A 22159-nucleotide genomic window follows, 5' to 3' on the forward strand; every position below is an offset into this window, starting at 1 on the left:
TGTGTGTGTGTGTGTGTGTGTGTGTGTGTGTGTGTGTGTGCGTGCGTGCGTGCGTGCGTGCGTGCGTGCGTGCATGCATGCATGTGTCTTAAGTGCTGTATTTACTATACTTTCCAACAGTGTTAAGGCTGGATTGGTGCCTGGACACTATCAGCCAACAGCAGCTGTGTTTGTTTGGTGAATCACAAACAGGGTGTGTTTTGGATACAACTTTCTCTGCCTTAACATCTTCATCCAGATGATGATTGTCAGTTGAAGAATTCACATTTCTGTGTGACCTCAGAACCTGTTTGGTGGATCAAAGTGGACGTGGAGGTGATGCGGCTGAAATTTCCATTTTTATGGCAGGGGATTGATCTCAGGAGAATTTGTCGAATAAGAGATGGTCTTTGAACACATGTAGGTGGGCGTTGGTGTCCAGCAGAGCTCTGGAACAGTGCAGCATGATGTAGTTACACTGAGTATAAAAAGAGAAATGAGATCTTATTATTGTAGACATGTTTTCTGAGGCTTTTGTGGAAGACAGAGCAAAGATTTCTGTGTTGTGTTGTGTTGTGTTGTGCAAACATATAAGCAAACCTGCTGAGGTGACAGCTCCTGGCAGGTGACAAGGTCTCGATAAATCAGCACCATCTCTGGAACAGGTAACTGGAATTTGACTGTCAGAGACAATTTTCCTGCCCATAAAGGATAATTATAGTGTATTACATCCTTCATGTTATTTTTGTTAGTTTGGCCATTGTTTCTGAGCTGTTATAGCATTACTCATCAAAGTAATTGCAGAGACACTAAAACTTTGTCTAACAGGGCAGGAAACTTGATGGTTTGATCACTTCCATTCTCCCAAAAAATATTTTTACAGTTTAGAGTAGAAAGTCTCATTGAGTCAGAGACACGTGTAAAAAATATAAATGCTGCTTTACCTATAACCATGTCGGCAACATAATGTCAAGCAACAGAGGAGATTTCAGCGAATGATGTACAGATGTGTTGAGTTGAAAGAGGTTTTATGGTCAACGAGAGTTATGAATGTAACTCCGGTGCAATGAATTCTTCCTGACTGCCAAAGATACACACTCTAGCACACAGATTTCCATCAGACACGCACACACACACACACACACACACACACAAACACACACACACACACACACACAGACACAAGAGGTCAAAACCAGTGTAGCTCCAGCTATAAAGAACAGAGATTTTAAAGGTAAGTAGCCATTTTTCTCCCTGGCAGAATAGCATTTGCAACCTATTGGCCTGTCACTGTTAAATACGTCTCTCGTTTTGTGACTGACCGTCCTCACTAAGTGTTCCCTCGCTCTGTACTACTATTGTTGTAGCAGTTGTACTGATAAACTAGCATGGAGTGTTTTCTGTGATACAGACCTGCAGATTATCAATTGGTATTACCTCCAAAAAGATTTAAAAAAAAACCTGTTTTCTTGGTTTTTAGCTGGGTGTCGCTCTGTCCCACCCCCCCGCTGTAGCTTCCAGGTCACACGTCAGACTTCGTCGTCTAAGCTTTCTGCACGTGATGGAAATCCAGATATTGAATACTGTCTCTGACAGGCAGAAAGAATGAACTGTGTCATCAATGAATTACATTTTTTTTAATTTCTGAGCAGGAAAACTTATGCACCAGTTGTTGAGAAATGTTATCAGACCTTTCCTAGAGCCAGCTCTGCATCCTAGCAAAGGTGAATCAGGTCCCAGGTGCTGGTCTGATGCATGCAGACTCTCATGCAGACAAACTGAAACGAATAATGATGGGTGTGTGACACATTTGGTGAGGGACTAAACCAAGCACTCGCTGGTCTTCATTAGGACTGAGGTCATTTTCTCTGGCTTGTAGTCAGGGAGGCAGGCAACCTTGTCCTTTCTGGGCAGAGAAGCGTAGGTGGATGATTTGAAGCAGATAGGACTGTGCCTGTGGGCAGGGTGTGAGAGAAGATGCTAGAAAACAACAGAAACAGCTTGACGGGGCAGAGTCCGAGGATTTCCTCTGTCAGGCCTTGCATTTGTCCCCGTGTTTTCCTGCCAAGAAATGTTAATACCCAAGTGATGATGTAATAAAGTGTGGAGGTCTGATAGAGTAGTTGTCGACGCAGGTGGAGGTTATTGGTTGTTAAAATGACCAAAACTGTATGAACTCTACACTTGGCAGGGCGATTTCTTGCTGTGAGCTGAGTTTTGAAATGGCTTTCGCAGAGGTCAAATATTATTTCCACACTTTTTCCATGTTCATCATTGGACTTGTGATGGATTAGACGAATGGTATAAATCGTCAAAGTGCCAGTCAGATGAAAAACTGAGGGCTATGTCTCTCTGATAATGTCTGCTATTTACACGAGTGCATTGAATTTTCCGACGCCAAACAAAACCACAACTCATAACAACTACAACAGTTGTGGCTTGATGCCATTTTTCCATTTACTGACTGTTTAATATCTATACATCACCAGTTATATTGAACTTTATGATATGAGTTGTCAGGATCTGCACTGATAAGCACTTTGGCTCTGAGTAAGCACTCCCCTATCGGATTTGTCCACAAGCAAATGGGAGCAGTGACAAATCCACGGTTACTGAGAAGTCAGGTCCTTACAGGACACTTCCCTCTGGTTCACTGGATTCATACCCCAGTTTAAAACAAGCTAAAAACTTGACTGTTTAGGCAAAGTTAAGATAGTTAGTCAGAATTTAGTTGCGATGACATATGAACTTCACAGTACAGAACATATTTTCTCTTTTGCAAAGCATAGTTCTTGATATGCAGAAAATCTCTTGTCATTATGAAGCAGTGCATGAATGTGTATATTCTCAATGGATGTGAAGTTAAAGAGGCCAGAACAAGTAAGAGTTTGACAGTTTCTATTAACAGACATCAGTCATTTCTGAAGTCATGCCCAGAATTAAAAATGAGGTTTACTCACATAACAGAGAACGTGTCTTTTTAATACGATTGCTGGTGGAGGGATTGAGGGTCACATTGATGTAGATTGATTGCTGCTTTCTTTCTTCAGACTGAGGACAAATGCCGCAGTGGGTGATTAAATCCAGGCCCTACGCTTGGATGCTTCTGGGGCAGATTTTCCAAGAGCAAGGGACTTGGCGCCGGGGATCCTGTGTATTTTCCACCCTGATCTCTGCTTGGCAGAGGCCTAAATAATAAAGCTCTTTTTACTGAGCAGCCCGGGGTTCCCTGTGTACAAACACAAGCCCTGCCCACCCCCCACCCCCCACCTCTGCTGTTTTAACACGACTTGCCGCCATGGGGGTTTACCTCACACCCCACTAAGCTCCCATCCTGCAGTTGTCTGAAAGTCAGCCCCCATTCACTCTCACACACTCTCACACACACACATACACACACAGACAAATTTGGTCTTGAGGTAATTTTACTGGGACCTAACTACACAATGCTGGGCTTGATCAGTGAACACAGGAAGGAAGCTAACAACTGACAAACATCTAAACCAAATCTTGAGGAAAAAGTCAGGTGAAAAGCTCCAAGAGTGAAGATGTGAAGGCCATTTAGGGAGTGACCCCTGTAGTGTACGCTGTACCCACGCCAATACCTCTCTGCTAGTCAATATTCCACATATGTTTTTGTGTTATTTTTAATTGCATCATGCAGTGCAGCTGGGTGTGAGTCCAGTATGATCACGGAAATGTAGCAAGCTGTGATGAAACGTCCATTCATGCGGCCATGCATGGATGTGTGTTTATTTAACTACTGTGCAGGTTAATCTGGGTCCTCAAAGCATGGTGCTGTGTGTTAGTGCCAAGGCTCACAAACCTTCTGTGCTCTGATCAGCCTGCCAGCTTTGAAACCTGAGGAGAGACGCCAGAGAAACCTCCTCCAAAAGCTACGGCCCAGGCCTCAGAAGAAAAATTTAAAGGTAAATCGAAGAGGTTCACTGTTGCATGAATACCTCGCTTGTCAGTAAGTGTGTCCGGTGCAGCAGAAAAATGTTCCATTTGTCCTGCAGTACTGTTGGTCACTACAATGTGTCACTGACAGGATTTGGTGGCACCTTTACATCCACGTGCCCACAAACATAAACCATGGAATGGAGATCCAGCCCCTGAACGGCTGCGTAGGCGCAGGAGTGCGCTCTAAAAGCCAAAACAGTAGCTCGGTAGTGGAGGGAAAATTAAGTGATTTTTCCATTTTTACCGGCTGAGCCATTTTCCCCCATGAACAATAAAATGAAAACAACACACAGACCTCGGGGAACACTGGAAGAAATTAGTCCTTGGTTGCATCAACACAGCCACAACACACATTGTGACGCTGGTTTAGTGTGACATAATTTAAGGCAAATGCTAGTGTGGCACCCTCAGTTTTTGTGCTGCAATCATGGTCAACCACATGAAACTTACCATTAGATAAAGTTATTGAATTTTTTTGGGTAATTATAGAGGAGGGATGTTTAATAAGACTTGTTTGAATGTTGCTGGTCCTACAGAAAAAAAAAAAGATTTAATGAATGTCAAGGTCAGTCTGCATGAAATCAAATCATCTTAATGAGACTGTGATGACATGCAACAATTTTTCCTGGTTAGTGCACCCACATAGGAGTCCTGTCTTCTTCCTGTTAACTAATGGAGGATTTGTAATTTTCTGCGCTACCTGCAAATTTCTGTGTCTGTGTCTTGTGTGTGTGTTCAAAATCGAAAACCAAACACATACATTTTCTGTGTTTGCTTTTTCAAGTGCTCATTATCTAAGGACTGGAGGAGGCCACACACACACACACAAACACAGAGGAAGAAAAAAAAAAAAAGTGACTGAACAAAGAAAAATGAGAGAAGTTTTTATCTTCTCTGTAAAGTGAAGAAGAAAATGCTGGTACCAAGCGCAGCTCCTCTGGCGTGGAGCCAGTGTTCAAATATATCAAGACTCAGTTTACAGTTTGACTCCGTAGCAGCGCCTCCCTTCTCTGCAGTCCATCTGCGAGCCAGTTATATTTCTCCAAAATGTGCATGGATGAGGTGCTCGTTCAGCAGCCTCTCCAAGATACACCGTGCAGCCATCTGCGTGTGACAAAGTCTTTACCGCACTTACTTGTATTTCACTCTCAGTCCTAGTTACACTTTCATCTCCTGTCTTTCAAGGATCTTTCCTTTCAGTTGTTTTGATATCCCCCTTGTCAGCTCGACCTTCTCATTTTTTAGCACTTCTCTTTCTGTTTTTCTCATCTATAAAATCATGTGGCTTTATCTACTGTATGTCTCTCTTTTTTTTCCGCCCATGTGTCTGTGCACACGCACAACTCCCTCTTCACTACTGTGCGTTGTACGTGGCCAGCACCATCAATCTCTGTTTCTGTTTGAACAGGCAACACAAACAGGAGGCACTGCGTCATGCTGTGTTCGCTTCAACCTCCTCCCTCCACATTTCACCCTCCAATCCATCCCTTATGAGTCTGATGGTTATCTGCACTCCTACACCAACTGGCGGTGTTATTGGCAAATTTATGGTTTATTTCTAGTTTCTAACTAGTTGCAAGAAGGCCTACAATCTAGTCCCTAAGCCTCAGCTGATTACAGAATGCTGTTTTCTGCCCACCCCTCTAGACAAACTAAATATAGTGTTTATAATTTTAGCTGTGTATTTTTGGTTTTGGGTTTGTGGGTGCAGGAGGGATCATGGTGCGGATAGTTGATAATATCTGTGAAGCGCCAGCAGGCAGATAGGATCAGCAATGCTCAGGGCAATGACGCACTTTACCATCATGCAACAGCATTGCAGAATAAATCATCATGCCATGGAGTATTCAGTAGTATTCAGTATGAGAGTGAGGTACACCATCACCCATTCTGTGGTTATACTGTTAATACTGGTAATCTGTCACAACACCATTCCCACAAGGCTGCGCATAAGCATGTCTAGGAGTGGGTGATATGATGATATATACCACCAGATGCCATTTATACTGAGTTGGCTTTTCTTTAAAGGAATAGTTCAAAATTTTGGGAGATGCACTTTTTTAGTCTCTTGTCAAGACTTAAATGAGAAGATTAATAACACTCTCGTGGCTGTGCTTCAAGTGTGGAGCTACAGGCAATGCTGCAGGAGATAGTTAGCTTAGCATTAAGACTGGAAAGCCTGGCTCTCTCTGAGGTTCAGAAATCGGCCTACCAGCACCTCTAAAGTTCGTTGTGAAGTTAATTCAAAAGCATATATTGTGCGGGCTTAAACAAACAAGATATGACATTTTAATTAATCAGATTTCAAGGTAATAGGAGGTGGACTCATTAAGTTTGCTAAGCTAAGCTAATCAACTTCCAGCTCTAGCCAACTCCATAGTTAATGCACAGATATATAAGTGCATAAGAGTGGTATCTTCGGTCTGGCTCTCAACAAGCAAATAAGCAAATTTTCCCCCAAAAAAGTACAGTTAATTTTTAGATCCTGAAACCAAAATAACGTTGGTGCTATCTTGTGCAATGTTGCAAATCAATAATTATGACTTATTTTATTGAACTTTTTGCATTACCTTGATTTTTCAAGTGTTTATATCAGCTGTTCAATTCTTATCAGTAAATAGTTTCTCAGTTGAATTTCTAGAGAACATATCACAACGTGTATCATATCATTATATATGATTGCACATCACATACAGCTTGTTTCCATATCGGCTTCTCACTCCTACCTCCTTCCCAGCACGTCACATATGAGAGCAAGAGACAGTTATGTGGGTTTCTCTAAGGCAATAAGTATTTAACAAATGAAGACCTGCTGCCATCTCCATGTGACCTATCATTAATAAGATCTACTTAACAAATATTAAATGGAAAATTTTCCTTGAATTCTCCCTCCAACTTCCCTCATAGCTTCATACTTGGTCCATCAGCAGAAAAGTAAAGTAACCAAACGCGTGACGAAAAACAAGCAAAAGTCCCTTGGTAAGAGCAAAGTGACTTAACCTTCACATGTACAGTAAGTTCTTCCGATCAGCCCTGAAATGTCACATGCATACAAGAGGCCTTATTCAAACATCCATCTCTACATGTGGGTGGGCAAACTGTCAGGAGTTTTCCCAGCGAGCCTGAGGTCACACCCTGCTCGTCCTCGTCCTTTTGTGACCTTCCTGTCTCCAGTTCATATATTCCACATTAATAAAGCTCATAAAAAGAGGGAAACTCTGCTGTGTGGCATACAGTATAAATAGTGTTGACACAACAAGTGATGTATGATGTCAGCCTTTTAGCTCCTTTATAAAACCAAACAGAAATCCTCTCTTCTGTTTCTTTGCATTTTTTTCCTCATCCAACTTCTCTCCTTCTTCAAAAGTGTTAAATAATAAAAGTAACGTTTGATGTGCTGCTGGGTGACTGACTGTGCAGCAGATGTAAAAGTCATTTGTTAGACTGAAGTGATGAATTTTGCATTTATCGACACTGAAACACTACTACTGAGTACTATTTCCACAGGTCTATGTGCTGACGAACCTGTAGCACCAGGAAAAACTCATGATAGAAACTTTAACAGTCAATCCATGCCAAGGATCAGTCATTAGCTAACTAGAGAACAATGAGATCATCAGAGAATCAGTCAAATGGGAGCTGCTCTTTGAATACTGGCCTTAAGTCAGGATGATCTCATAACAGAGCTGCTCCGAGGCAACTTTATCTCTTTATGCCAATGAGAACTTTAATGTAGTCATTTACCAACACTTCAGATCTGCAGCTATGTGCTTTATTCAGGCTATTTTCACATTTTTGATCAAAGCAAAATATAAACAATTAAAGGGACACTGAGAGATCAAATTATATCCCCAATGTACACTGACCACGTTTTTTTCTCGTGCCCCTCACTTGAATCCTTGTGGGCCTTCTCGTTCATTAGACGAGTCACTGCTGTTTGTACGCAACAATGCCGCCACCATGTGACCGAGAGGGGTACACACACTCTTGTGTTTGTTTGTATGTTTCTGAAAAAAAAAAGGGCCAGTAATATGTTCGAATCCTGTGTATATTATCCTCTTGAAGGTGAGTTATGGTATCACTGTAAAGGTATGATTCACTTTTTTTACCTTTGGCACACAGTTGACCTGTCTGGGTGCTGCCATTGTAAGAACTAGTGTATCTGATGAAGGCTGGAGGATGCAAAACATGTTTTTATACTTTGAATGAACATTTTATTTTTGGCCTTTAATCTATTTCAGTGTTTTGATTCACTATTGTCAAATCTGACAAACATCATCCACGTCTGTGTGCTGATTTACCTATTTATCATCTAACAAGAATAGTTATATCAGCTCTGAGAAAACCTGCATGTAACCTAATGTTATGATCAACATCTCAAAGCGTGACTTCATGCTGTGGTTACTGGAGCAAGATAACAGCTGTGTGTGCATGTGTGCCTGGATCTGTCCCTGGATCTGTCCTCCTGAAAGACAACAATGCAGCCATCTCTATACATGTCTGACACTGTAATCAGCGGCATCAGTGTCGTGATAACGGAATGATAAATGTCAATGTCATATTCAGTATTCTATGATACTACACCATGTCCCTGATCCCTGACTCGTATTGGGTGTGGTGGACCTGGGCGGGTTCCACAAGATAAGAAATAAAGTAAAGCATGACACAAAATAAAGACAAAAAACTTTATAAAACAGTTTTATTTCTGTTAAATAAGTAAACTTGAATGGTGTTAAAAAAATTACACAAAGTGTCATCAATATTGTATCCCTTACTGTGGACTGCCATGGATTAGAAAGCCTTTAATATGCTGCTGTATGTCTTTTTTTATTTCAGATATTTTCTACAAAAATCACATAAAAATGTGGATAATGTATTTACATGGTCAGCTGTTTATGTAATGATTAAATATGAGATTTAGTTCAGCATTTTAGCAATTTTTAAAAATAAATAACACAATATTATACATCTAACTCTTCTTAGAAGGGAAGTGGGTCTAAAGACTTCCTGATTGTGTTGTTCTACCTCAGTAAGTTACACTGCAACAGGAAGGAGATCATTGTCACTTTCTAGGCTTTTTTTTTTGTTAGTGTGTGTGTCTAAAGCTGGGCTTCTCTGACGATAGAAGCTGCAGCCAGGTTCACATCGTGGCAGTCAGAAGGTCCCTGTCAATCAAGAGAGGCTTGTTAATTCAACAGTTGTATGGATCCTGCTGACTACAAGCTACGTTAAAACACATGAAAGCACAGTGTTGCTAATTTACCGCTAACATTTACAATGGCTCTGCTCTGCTCAAGCCTCTCAGTGAGTCATGCGTGACAGTGAGCCAGCACGCACTGTACCAGGATCCTGAAACTGAAGGAGCTAAATGAATAATTTTATGATTTATATCTGTTCTTTCCTGCTGTGACATGTCAAAATGTCATCTGTGGATGCATTACGAACATTAATAGATAAGACCACAGTTTCGTAATTAGGACTATAGATTCAAAGAAGATAAGGTTTTGTACCATAGAAAAAAAAAACTGTATATCAATAAAGATCTGAAATGTTATCTAAGATTTACGGTTATCGTGGGAGTTCATATCAGTCAGCTATCTGCTATCTACATAGTAAAATAATCATCTGAAGACTCCCATGTGAATGTGACTTTATTTTTATCATTATGTTGTTATTGTCAAAGACATATCAAGACATATCAGTGTGATGAGATTAATTATTACCTGAGCTAACTTAAAATGCATTCCTTAAATTCAGCTGGAATTGCTCCCAAGCTTGTTGGATAAAATCACAAACAAACAAAAAAAGAAGCTTCGTATTTACATGATTGTGTGAATATTATTCAGCGTGATCGTAAGAAACTGAGAGAATAGGCAGGTGAAAGAGTGAAGGGTGAAAAAGTGTGCAGCAGGTGTGGGTGATTATAGACAGTGTGTGCTGATCGCTCTGTGCTCCTACCTTTGTGCATCTGTGTGTTGAGCTAAGATTTGAGATTTTTTTTTTTTTTTTTGTGGAAGCAGAAAGGTTTATTGATCAGGCTTGAGAAGGAGGAGTCTGCGGCTCGGAGATTAGCGCTGTGGCTCCGTAGTCTTGTCCCAACATCTGCCTCTCCGCCTAAAACAACAGCTACTGATCACTTCTCATTCAGTGTTTAAGGAGGCGTGAGTCTCCAGTCTGGGATGAAGTTCAACAGAATGTGATCTAAAAGGCAGTTTTTAAATTTCCCCCATTGAATTCCTGCTTGAATGAGTTTATGTTTGTAATTTATAGCTAATTTAAGTCATTTAGATTATTCTTAAACAACCCCAATGTTTAAAGGAACAGTTCGGCACAAATATGCTTATTCGCTTTGTTTCTGACAGTGAAATGAGAAGATCGACACCACTTTCATCATCAATCGGTTATATATAAAGCTAGCATCTGGTTAGCTTAGCTCAGCTCCCAGCCAAGAAACAATTTGGCATGTAACCCCCTAAATGGTAAATTGTTGTTTTTATACTGCAGTATTTGTATGAAGTAGACAAGTGATATATAATGTGTTAATCGATTTTGTTCCCCTTTATGTTGTTTGTCTTTATGCTAAGCTAAGCTAATCATCTCCTGGCTCTAGCTTCACGGACAGATAAGGGAGTATAAATAAGAGTATAGATCTTCTCATGTAACTATCTCATCTCTCCACAAGAAAGCAAATGAGTATATTCCTGAAAACTATTGCAGAGTAAATCATGATCCCTCATGTCTGCTCTTCATTACATGTTAGCATTAGCATGTGGATAATTTGACTGCTTTCCTGTCAGCACTCATCCCTAACTTCACCACAGAGCTTGGAGACCCACCCAGGCATCAGTAACAACTCTTCTGATTTTGTCCACAGTCCTGTCGCCCCCTTCAGGCAGCACTGCTTCATTTTACTGCCCCTCCAAGTAATCTCTTTATCTCTCAAACCATTCAAACCAATGCTACCATACAAACTCTGAGCGCTCAAAACATATGTTAGTTAATATAATTCTTAACACAAGCACATCTCATCTGAAATAACTTCAAGTAGGTGAGTGACAATGTTTCTGACACAGCGGATGCATGCTTTGTTACACAGCGTGCAGTAACCTGAGTGAGATGACAATGGCAGACATGCAGCAGAGACAGCGTAGCAGCATCGCGACATGTTCATCAGTATTTTATGTTTAATGGAAAATTGCTACAGACATGCAGACGACAGATAAAACAGACACGGCAGGGAGCAGAGAGTGAGTTATTTCTGGAGCAGCACAAGATGCACATGTGATCTTGACTGTATGCCTTCCATGCAAACTTATGACAAGCACACAGCAGACACTTTGACTTGCCTTAGTAGGAAAAGCACAGCACAATAACATTAATGATGATTCTGTTCAAGTGTCCTAGAAAGTCACGACGATGTCGCAACATGAACCTGTGCTTTTCTGACCGTGCCATGCCAAAGTGTGTTTTTATAAATATGCCTGTTCTACATCACACTACCACCACCACTGTTAGTCTACTGTATGTTCCCAACAAAAACACAAAGCACGACTCTCTTTTCACACTTACTGCTGCTTTGGCCAACAGGTTCGCATTTTGTCTCCGCAGATCAGACTTGATTAAGCCTGCAGAGAAATAAAGAGACAAACAGGTAAATCCTGCGTGAGATAATGACAATGACACTATTTTATTACAATGAAAAAATATGACTTTAGGTCCACCTTAATGCATTTAAGGAAACACACATGATATGGAAATAAAAATGTGGTTGCATGACATGATGTAATAATGGTGACTACAGAGTAGATGACACAATCGAATCCTAACAGTGCCTCAATTAAAGTATAATACATTTTGTTCAGTATTTCCCAAGACTGTGTGGCAGGATGAAATACAGTACGTCTAACTCAAGTTATGCATCCCGGCTTATCTTCAAAGTTTATGTTGCACAAGTATAAAAACAGCTTGATTGCAATTTAATAATTAACCTCAACCCCTTCTTTAAGGACAATGTTTCACAACAAATTATAACCTTTGTAACTGAAAATTTTACAGAGAGACGATACTGTGAGCTTATTTTCTTTTAAAGCTGGCATGATGACCCCGGCAAAAGTGCACTCGTGTCTAAGTGCTGAGTAAGTTACAAAAGACAGTGAGTCAGTCTGCTGACCTTTGTGAGCAGAAAAGTCTCATTAAAGAGTCTGGGATTGTTTGTTGTAGTGTGCACAAAGTTAAGCGCTGCAGCGGCTAATACAAGTTATACATTGCTCATAAACCCCTCAATGGGCCATGCAAAAACACTCAAGTGGCTTTGTATTGACCGAGGTGTCAACTGAGGCATGAAATCTCCCCTGTAATCGCTGGAAAGCAAGTGCCACTGTATGTACTGTGTGTCAGTATAGCTGTGCAGCATTTCTAACCGTATGATGATTACCTTCTAGGTGATGCAAAAGTTTCCATTACTCAGTCAATGGACAACAAAATATTTACTGCTCCACCCTCTGACCTGTTTTTCAAGAAACTTCAGCTTGCAGCTTTGTTTAATGAAAAACAGTCACTTTTGAGCGACGAGGATGGAGACGGGAACAAGAAAGTGCCTGCGGCGACGGGAAGTCTTTCCCCAGACGACAGTTTAAAACAGAGTGTTGTGTTTTTACTTAACCTATTCAAGGAAATTAAAGAATTTCTAGGAACTAATTTCTAATCCCCGAGCTGCTTCTAACGTCAAACAGCTTTCCTGTAAGCTATGGCCTGTGACAAAATTCTTTGTTAATTATATTGAACAATAAAAACACATCTGTCACTGTGCTGGAAATATTCTGTATCATGACATTTAACCCTGAAACCGTCCTTCAAGTTATACAATAAGTGTGAGCTCCATTCTTGGAATTTAACATTTTCCCACAGGAGCATTAGTAAACCCATAACAGAAACAGTCACTAACCAAGACAATTCTTGTGCACTGCTCTATGTGACTCGAGATCAGTAGCTTGTTATGACTCTATGTAGTATATTTTTTACAGTCACAAAGGTCTTACCTGTCATTATTGTGCCAATTAGAAGAAAGACACAGAGGAAGATGTTTCCTGCCAGCGTGCCAAATTTATCGATGATCTTCCCCTGGCAGATGGTGAATATAATGCCAAACACCTGCGCATGCACAACATGTGACAGTTAAGACAAGAGCTTGGGAAGCCTGTGGGCATCAGCTATCCAGGGCTCCGTTAAACAAAAGTATTTTGTGAGCGCCGCTTACACGCAAATTGCAAATTTGTGAGTCTTGCAAAGCCGTCACACACTTATGCACAGGCTGCAATTATGGTGTTTGTTTTTGTCTCACACTGTGAATTGCAGCATTTGCATGTTGCAAATTTGGTGAGAAGTTTCCTGGAGAAAAAAAGGTGAATGACTCACTTTCACTGTGTGACCAGTAAAAACACAAACACTTGTTGTTGTGCTGTCTAATCCACAGTTGGGTTATGTTATGTTGAGAACGACCCTTTGAGTGACTCAATCGTACTTGTGCTGAACAGTTGAGGAGTCCGGAGGAGGTTCCCTCTGACTCCGGGTACGTCAGCTCGACTGCAAACTCAAAGCCAAGCGGCAGGTAGCCCGTCATGAAGAACCTACACACACACACACACACACACACACACACACACACACACACACACACACACACACACACACACACAGGGGCACAGAGACACAGAAATTATAATCATTAATCATCACATGTTCATCTATGACGGGGCTTTTCTGGCTCTCAACTCTAATACTTTGGATGTATTTTTCAACCGCAGCGATAACAGCTCTTCTTTCTGTTATTACCACAAAACATCTGGTTCTAATTTGACATTAACTTCAATATCACAGCCTGTATTTTGCATGTATACTTTAGGACACAACCTCTGTTCAATGATGTGTTGTTTTTTGTTTTGTTTTTTGCCCCTCCCACTTCCTAATACCTCACAACAAGATGAAAACTTTGTGTGAACTAAACGTAAATGTCCTCCCAGGAACTCAAGACTAATGCCTTCATCTATAGCTGAACAGAACTCGTCAAGTTATACAGGAACAACAGGATTTGAAAGTAGTCCAGTGACATCAGTTTATTGTCTCACTCAATAGCAGCAGCTCATCTTTCCACTGAAGTGACAATAACTGAAACTCAATGGCAGGGTTCTGACAGGGCAACAGCAGCAAAACACATCATCCTGAGTCAGTGCGTACTGTATTTCCAGACACCTTTCTTTGACATTTAAGTGGCTTCTTCTGCAAATAAGTACGCTTCAATAACAAGAACACAGAGCAGCAGACGTGATGCCTTCGCATATTGTTGCTTTTTTTTTTTTCTTTTTAAGATGCGAGTCCATCGAGAGCTTTGTTTAGGACACAGCGATACATAGAGAAATGTAAATTCCCAAAACAGAAGCTCTTACATAGAAAAATACTCAGCACAATGGTTGTACGCATTGGATAAAAGAAAGAGCTAAAGCAGTGTTATCAATTGAAAACCAGGAGCTCCAGGAGGACTGTGAAGCTGATTTGGTCTCCATTAGCCTGAGTCACATGAATCGTGAACACTGTCTGGCGTGCATGTGAGCATGTACGATTTATTATGTAGGTGTGCCTTCACAGAAAGGGCGAGCCCAATCTGGAAGACCAATCTGTGCTACTGAAGAGGTGTTATGATTTCACAACGGCCACATAAAGGTTCAAACTGGATGTGAAAGTATACTGCTGGCTACCAAATCCGCTTTTAATTTGAAAAGAAAAATAGCCTTGTGGATCATTATCCTCCATGAAGATTTTAACTGTCATTTTTCCAATTCATATTGCCTTGTATAGCCTTTATCTGAGAACCATGTTGAACACAACTTGACTGTTACTGTTAACTGTGTTTAAATTGTCCCTTTATTGTTTGCTTTGAAAAGACAGTATGTATCCCACACTCCCTGGAAAGCAGTAATGACATGTTGTGGATTTTCCTGCTGGCATTAAGTAAACTAAATTGAATTAAAATAACTGTTAGAGATGATTCCACACAACCCTGGTCTCTATCTATGTTTTCCTCTTCCCATGAGCAGGGGGTTGTGTTACCTCTGCTCTTTATATCCTGAGTTTGAATTCTAGGTCAGTGTGTACAAAGGCAAAGGCTTTACCATAGGTATATATATACATGATCTCATCAGGCCAAAGTTGACCACTGAATAAACATACTGTAAATTATTGTCGCAAATGTCAACACAAATATTGCACTCTGGGAAATTAACATAACAGACTTGACTGAATCTACTGGACAAGGGTTGGCAAAGTTTTCTGTCAATGATTCAGGTCTTCTTTTTTTTTTTTATAAATTGCTTACAGTGGAGGAGACACCCTCTCTGTAAGGAATCTACAAATAGTTACAGCTTAAAATAGGATCTTACTGATCCCAGTCCATTTTGCTTTAAGATATAATCCATCTTGAAAGTGAATATTTTTGGTGATTTGGTAGCAAATGTATATATATATATATATAATATTTTATATTATATATTCTAAAACAATGATGTGTATTTTGAATAAAGTATCATACACATGAGCACAGACATTAAAAACAAGTAAATCCTTATTGATGAAAAAAGAAAGAAGCAATGAATGAAAGAATACCCGAGAGCTCCGGCGGTGATGAAGACCACCCAGAGGTGTCCCAAACTGAGTGTAGCAGCATAGACGATCATCCCCACCAGAGACATGAAGTAGACCGCGAGGGTAGTCTGCCTGGAGAACACATGAAAAATATACAATGACTTGTTTTAGTTAATAAAATGTAATATATAAATAATAATATATAATTAACATTATCAGGATAAACTGCTGCGTTTTCAAGTGGAGAAACTCCTCATGTTACATTAGGCACAGTGGCAGACCACAGCAGCTTGTCAATGAATTAAAAATGCATTAGGTTAAAAGGCATATATATGATGAAGCTTTCAAATCTAAACATCCTCTGTGAAATGTTTGATCACTGGGTCACACTGTGTTCCCCCGGTCTGTTTGTTTTCATGAATGCACATGAGGACAGAAAAAAGCTCAGTGGTCTCATACTGCTGCACTAATCAACAGGTGGCAGTAATGCGCCAAGAAACACAGCAATGTGCCAACAAAGCCAGTGAATCAGAAGAAGACTGTTAGCAAGAGAATATGGATGTAAACAATGCAGGTTTTCAAATTAAAAGCAAATGCCGTTGCAAATGTTTTACGGGGAAGAAAATGCATTAAACATGTTTGTTAGACCTAAACACAATGTGTTTTGATGAGTAACACTGAATGTGAAGTTATTTTTGATCGCAAGAAAACTCCACAGGTGCCTATAAAAATCACTTATAACTAAATAATCATTTTTATATGTCACAAAAACAGAATTGAATACATTTTGAAATAAATCTTGTCCACAATGACCATAACACAACTGAAACTGCAGTCTGACATTTGGAATAAATTAACTAAAAAAAAAAAGTCCCCATAAATGAATAATAAACACCATTTAAAAGGAACTGAATGGAAAGAACTGAATGGAAACAAAATTGGTGATAATATTGAAATTAACAGAGAAACTGAAAAATATGTGAGAAAGTGCTCTCGGGCTACAATGTGTGGGACTGAAAGTGTCCCTGCATGTGAGCCACATAAACGGCTGCATTCCTACATTTGCAGAACAAAAGTCTTGTAAATAAGACAGAGGGGGGTTAACTCAAGCACGCCCCCCCCCACCCCCCCCAGAGGGTGGACGCTGCTGTCACTACACAGCCAGAGAGCACATGAGGCAAAGAGGTCGCTGTCAGAGCAGCATGCTGCACCTGGAAAAGCAGACACGGAGCCCCGACAGCCAACACATAAATACTGAAGCTCTGCAGTGAGATGAGAAGGGGAATGACAATAAACAGGACAGAGCAGAGTTCGTGTAGCTGCTTAATGATGGATAAATACAGGTAGACAAAAAAAGTGGAAAAGAAGTGTTAGAAACTTTGAATTGTGAATCAATAAGTGACAATATTTTTTTTTTTCTTCCACGCTTTCTCCGTCTCTGCCCTTTCCCTTTCGCCTTACTTGTAAGTTTTAGTTTTGTCCAACCAGATGCCACAGATCAGGGAGCCGACCATGCCCGCTATGACGATGGTAAGGCCGATCCTCCCAGCATTCACCTCTTCTCTCTGAAGGGTCAAGGAAGACAGGACATTGGTCAGTGACCCTGTGACCATGTGACCTTACATACTGAGGAAAGACAAGGCAGTTCCAGATAAAGCAGACGCTGTTTCACACAGGGGAGGTGAGGTGTGAATTTGAATGAGCTGAATGAGTAATGTTTCTACATCAATCTGATGTTGCATCAGTCATTTCTTCACACATCCTGTTAATGGCCTTTAATATTATATTAAAAGCTTCAGAAGGAAACATTGTTCCATAAAATTATACATATATATCAGCAGCAGCCAGTTGTGATTCCTACTATGGCAATTACTACTACTACTGAAACTCAAGTGTTTCAGTAGTAGTACTCAAAATTATTTTAATTAGAAATAAATGAATTCTGTGTCAAGAGAAAACTGGGTTTATAAGTGTTAAATCTGTGAACACAGTGCATTCATTTCATGTTGGATTATTTCTGGGTATTAAAAGGTTATAGTTCAAGCTGCCAATATGTGAATATAAATATAAACTCTAACCGCAATTTTTTTTCAAATGGCAAATTATAGGATGTGCATCAAGAGTTTTGGGAAGTATGAATGACTGGTGGTGAATATAAAGGAGACACTGAAGTGAAACACTGTTGTGTTTACTTACAGGGTAATGGTCGATGATCATGCGGTTCAGCAGGGTGCCAACAGCATAGAAACAACCTACGTTCAGACCTGTCGGACGGGAAAGACTGTCAAAGAAAGTGTGCGAACCACAAACCTCAGGAGAAAATTATTTTTCAGGAAACTTTTCACAACGTCGATGAGCTAACTTCCATAACGGAATTATGAAATACTGTAAAAAGAGTGCGGGGAAGGATTTGGTTCTCACTTGTGTGTAATGGACCAAATCAAACTGGTTTCCAAAACACAGAGCCGTCCTAAACCAAGGATTTCTATAAAAGGATAAGTAGCCCTGAGTGTTTTTTCTTCAACAAAAGGTTTATACAAAGCCGTTAACTCGGACATAAACTAAACAAGACAACTATACTTCTTTAAACACTCTTTATTTCATACTATTTGCATATATTACTGTCTAAGAATGAGTCTGCCTCCTGAATGTAAAGAGGAACAGCAGCTACAGCTCAGTTTAAGTGACGGGGACAGGTGGAGCTGCAGGAGAGAGAGAGCGTGACAGTCACAGGTAAATCTGAGACTCTGCATACTTATCTGGCAACCCGTATGACCACATTACACAGGAAGACAGAAGGACAGAGAGACAGAGACAAACACACACTAATAATAGTCACGTGAATTGTGTCCCATGAAATGACACAGAAAGGTAAATGGAGGTTAAAATGTCTCCTTAAACTGCTCGCAGCTGTCGTAGAGAGAGAGCAGCTATGATTGGACAAACTGGAAAGAAACTTTACTTTCACCTGATAAAATGTTTTACCTCCAGTCACGTCGCTCAAACACAGCTGTTAAACATTGTCAGACTATAAACAAACTTTGGACCCTGATACTTTGGACACTCACTATCATCTGTTTGGGCATTTGAATAATTAATGACTTGAGTGCAGCAAACTTTTATGACATTTAACATAACCCTTGTTACACTTTAAAGGGAGAGTGTTGGTCTACATGTATAATTCCTGCCATTATTCAGGAGAATCACTGACTGATGTGGTGCAGGGCAGCTGTGGTGATGTGTATGACACAACCTGAATCTCGCAACCATTTTCAGTTGGTCAATATAACAGTCAGTTGTGAGGAACAGCACTGACAATATAACTTTAAACAAACAACCGCTACTGCAGAGAGAGGTTATGACCGACCGTAAGTGACGATGAGGAGGATGAAGGGCCTGTTGCGGAGCAGCCTGCGGATGGAGGCGGTGTACGAGTACTGCTCTGGTGGGATGCTGCGAGCTGTGGCCTGGGCCTGGGTCGGAGGAAGTTTAGGACGCTCCTGGAAGACTGACATAGGGAGAAACCAACAACATTATTAAACACAAATTAACAGCAGATTCGGTGCCTTGTTAACCTCTTGACCTTTTGTTGTACCTAAAAGCACTGTTCAAATCTACAGAGCTGTCACTGAAATTACAGTCAGCAGCAGTGTCTACAAAGATACAAAAACCAGTCTTGCTGAAATATTGGAAAATGTGCAGTAATACAACCAGAAGCATCATATTATCTTAAACTGACACACTGGGACAAGTAGATATGAAATTACTATATGTGATATTGTCAAACAATGTAGAACAATATTTTTTTTACTTTGAAGCTGGGGGCATTTAAGAAGAATATTGGGATTTAACAGGCTAAATCAACAGAGGTTTACTGTTAGAAATTATGTTTGTCCTCTTTACACAAGCAAACTGCTGCGGCTGCAAACCTCCGATATGTGTACCACACGCCTGTGCCTCTGCACAGATGAGCCATCTGTACTGTGTGTAAAGCAGCTTCAAACATTTCAACATGTGGACACATTCACACAGTTGGACAGGTCCAAACACATACAGCGTGGTGCAGCTAGTCTTGTGCTGAGCGTTCTGCAGGCTGAGGGGCAGGCAGCCACTTCTCCGGGTGAAAACTGTGATGTGACCTGCTTCACTGGTTCTTTCTCCTGGGTGGGAGCACATGCCCTCAGGACTCTAGGGAAACACAGATGTCTCTCTTTGTGGATACTGGAGCTGAACCAACAACTCCCCCTCCCCTGGTCAATCTGACCTGGAGGTTTGTGTGCAGTGACCACCTCTCACTCATTTTACTAAACAGACCTGCTCTTAGGCCCGGCTCAGACCTGGTATTAACATGTTTCAGGTGATCGGATCACAGGTGGACAGCTCGAAGGTGTGAACGCACCCAAGACGCATTGAGGACTCATGTGAGATCCGATCATTCAGACCACATTCGGAGATAGTCCAGCCCACGTGTGTCCAAGTTGTTTTTAGCAGTGTGAACGCAAATGCGTCCTGGGCCACATCGAAGGACCGCCTACTCTACTGACGTCACAGTCTGACGAATCCCGCCGCAGTTTATAATGAACCCAAATATTTTACTGTTTCAAATGCATCAAACTTTATTTAACTGTAAGAGCATTAATTCGCTCAACCCCTCGCCCGCTCGCTCTCTCTCTCTCTCACACACACACAGGCACATTGACAACGGACCCGACTTTCCATTGGCTAAAAGCAACAACACATACCTGTTTATTTGCATATAAAACAGGAAATCCGATCACAAGTGGTTAATCGAGACGCACGTAGGGACGCATTTTAAAGCCAGGTGTGAACTTGATTAACCTTATAAGTGAAGGTGACGTCATTTAAACTATAACAAGATAACAGCTGCATTTTTCTGTATGTGCGGTCACTGTTAGTCAAAGGAAATGCAAAGTTGTATTCAAATAGCTTTTGGAGTGCTCACACTGTATATTTGTAAACTTGTAGTTAAATTTGTACATGCTAATTTTCCTTTTTAACACCCGGTGATTCCCCTCATTCACTCCTATTTTGTCTTAGTGGTAAACTCAGCAGCAGCCAAACTTCTTCTTCCCCCCCCCCCCTCTTTGCACACAGTTTATGAAAATCTCTGAATCCTGGGACTTTGTCTGCCCTGCTGACTCACAAGCCTGTTGCAGGGCCACAGATGGCCCAGCCAGCAGGACAACCCTCACACATGGCATCTTGCATGTATGTGTGAGGGTGTGCTGTGTGCGTGAGTATATGTGTTATATCATGAAACTACTGCGGCCAACTGGTGTGAATTATCTCGCTGGAGTAACCAAGAGCAGCACAAGTCACATCCTTTGCTCCGTCCCAATCCATCACACGGCCTGAAGTGGAGGAGAGTCTGTACTTGCAGTGGGGAGTCTGGGCCCTGATGAGTCTTTAGATAGCAAAAGCTTTGTCTGCAGAGCTATGTGATGTGGGTGAATTACGAATTTTTATGCTTTATCTCTAGCATATCTATCTTTCCAGTGCAGTGTTTGTTTATGTGAAATAAACTAAAATGAAATGCCAGAAGGGGATGAATATAAGAGGTTGCAAGATGTTTACCAGGATAGGAAATAAAATCACATGAAATTCTGCAACAATATATTTGCCATTTGTGAAATACTGTAAAATTTTCCTTCCTCAGTCCCCTAAAAATGATTGAAATGGAACAGTCTGAGTGAGGGAAAGCCCCCAATGATTAAGCACAACTCAGACATGAACACTGGAACAGGGGGTGCAAATACTTGGGTTTTGAAAATAGACTAATTTGCTTTCTTGCTGAGAGTTAGATGAGTAGATTGACACCATGCTCCCACTTGTATGAGCCAAGAGATGGTGAGCTTAGCTTAGCACAAAGACTGGAAACAGTTGGCCTGGCTCTATAAAGCTGCACCTCTAAGGCTCACAAATTAACTTTTATGCACTTATATGTTGTTTGTTTAATCTGTACAACCAAAGTGAAGTCACTGTAAGTCAAAGTGTAGTATACGACATCACTCCTAGGAAAACAACTACTTATTTTATATAATGTGTTTATAACTGAGCTTTTAAAAGCACTGGTAGGCAAATTTTGTAACTTTTGGATAGAGCCAAGCTAGCTGCCCCCCCCCCCCTTGTTTTCAGTCTTTATGCTAAGCTAAGCTATCCATCTTGTAGCTGTAGCTTCATATTTAGCATACAGAATGGTGTCGATCTTCTCATCTACCTCTGGGCAAAATTGGAAATAAGTGTATTTCCCAAAATGCTGAACTACTCCTTTAAAGGGTCACAAGCAAAAGGGTTTGATAAGACAGACATAATTATGAACCAGGCTCATAAAAGTGTCAGATGAAAAAATTCACATGGTACAATGTCCTGCTGGTCTAATGAACAGAGAATGAGCTGAAGTCTGCATTTCAAGGTGCGCTTTAAACAACAGGAGACTATCGTCAGACTACAGTGACAGTTTAGTCAGACTGAATGCTGTGCATGGTACTACTACGGAATGCCTTCACAAGCATCCTTTTGTGTTTCTGAATGCTTACGAGCGCCCCCACCCTACCATCCACCC

At 40.8% G+C, this 22159-nt stretch overlaps 1 protein-coding gene and 1 long non-coding RNA gene across 4 annotated transcripts in view; one reads left to right on the plus strand and one right to left on the minus strand.

Moving 5' to 3' along the window:
* Positions 1-8624: 8624 nt before the first annotated feature.
* The window catches only part of flvcr2b (FLVCR choline and putative heme transporter 2b), a 20408-nt gene continuing 6873 nt past the window's right edge, over positions 8625-22159 (minus strand). Inside the window, exons 3-11 of one of the 2 annotated variants that reach the window (XR_015437077.1) lie at positions 18944-19084; positions 17773-17840; positions 17038-17141; positions 15598-15708; positions 13463-13568; positions 12981-13092; positions 11512-11567; positions 9901-10056; positions 8625-9107 (exon numbers count right to left, since the gene is read on the minus strand). Coding sequence is in view for 1 of the 2 variants with exons in the window: in XM_023403488.2 (XP_023259256.1) it covers positions 9042-9107; positions 11512-11567; positions 12981-13092; positions 13463-13568; positions 15598-15708; positions 17038-17141; positions 17773-17840; positions 18944-19084 (764 nt within the window). In the remaining variant the exon portion in view is untranslated. The remainder of the gene's footprint in view (positions 9108-9900; positions 10057-11511; positions 11568-12980; positions 13093-13462; positions 13569-15597; positions 15709-17037; positions 17142-17772; positions 17841-18943; positions 19085-22159) is intronic. The other variant, XM_023403488.2, reaches the window with a different exon arrangement.
* Positions 16750-18155, plus strand: LOC147819284 (uncharacterized). Of its 2 annotated transcripts, none has more exons than XR_015437079.1 (3): positions 16750-16919; positions 17045-17257; positions 17775-18155. It is a non-coding gene; the product is annotated as an uncharacterized LOC147819284 (long non-coding RNA). The 2 variants fall into 2 exon arrangements; XR_015437078.1 differs by having other exon boundaries at positions 17051-17257.

The sequence above is a fragment of the Seriola lalandi genome, unplaced genomic scaffold, assembly GCF_002814215.2.
Source record: "Seriola lalandi dorsalis isolate HSWRI2012SDOR001 ecotype SW California unplaced genomic scaffold, Sedor1 jcf7180002054139, whole genome shotgun sequence".
NCBI classification, from domain to species: domain Eukaryota; kingdom Metazoa; phylum Chordata; class Actinopteri; order Carangiformes; family Carangidae; genus Seriola; species Seriola lalandi.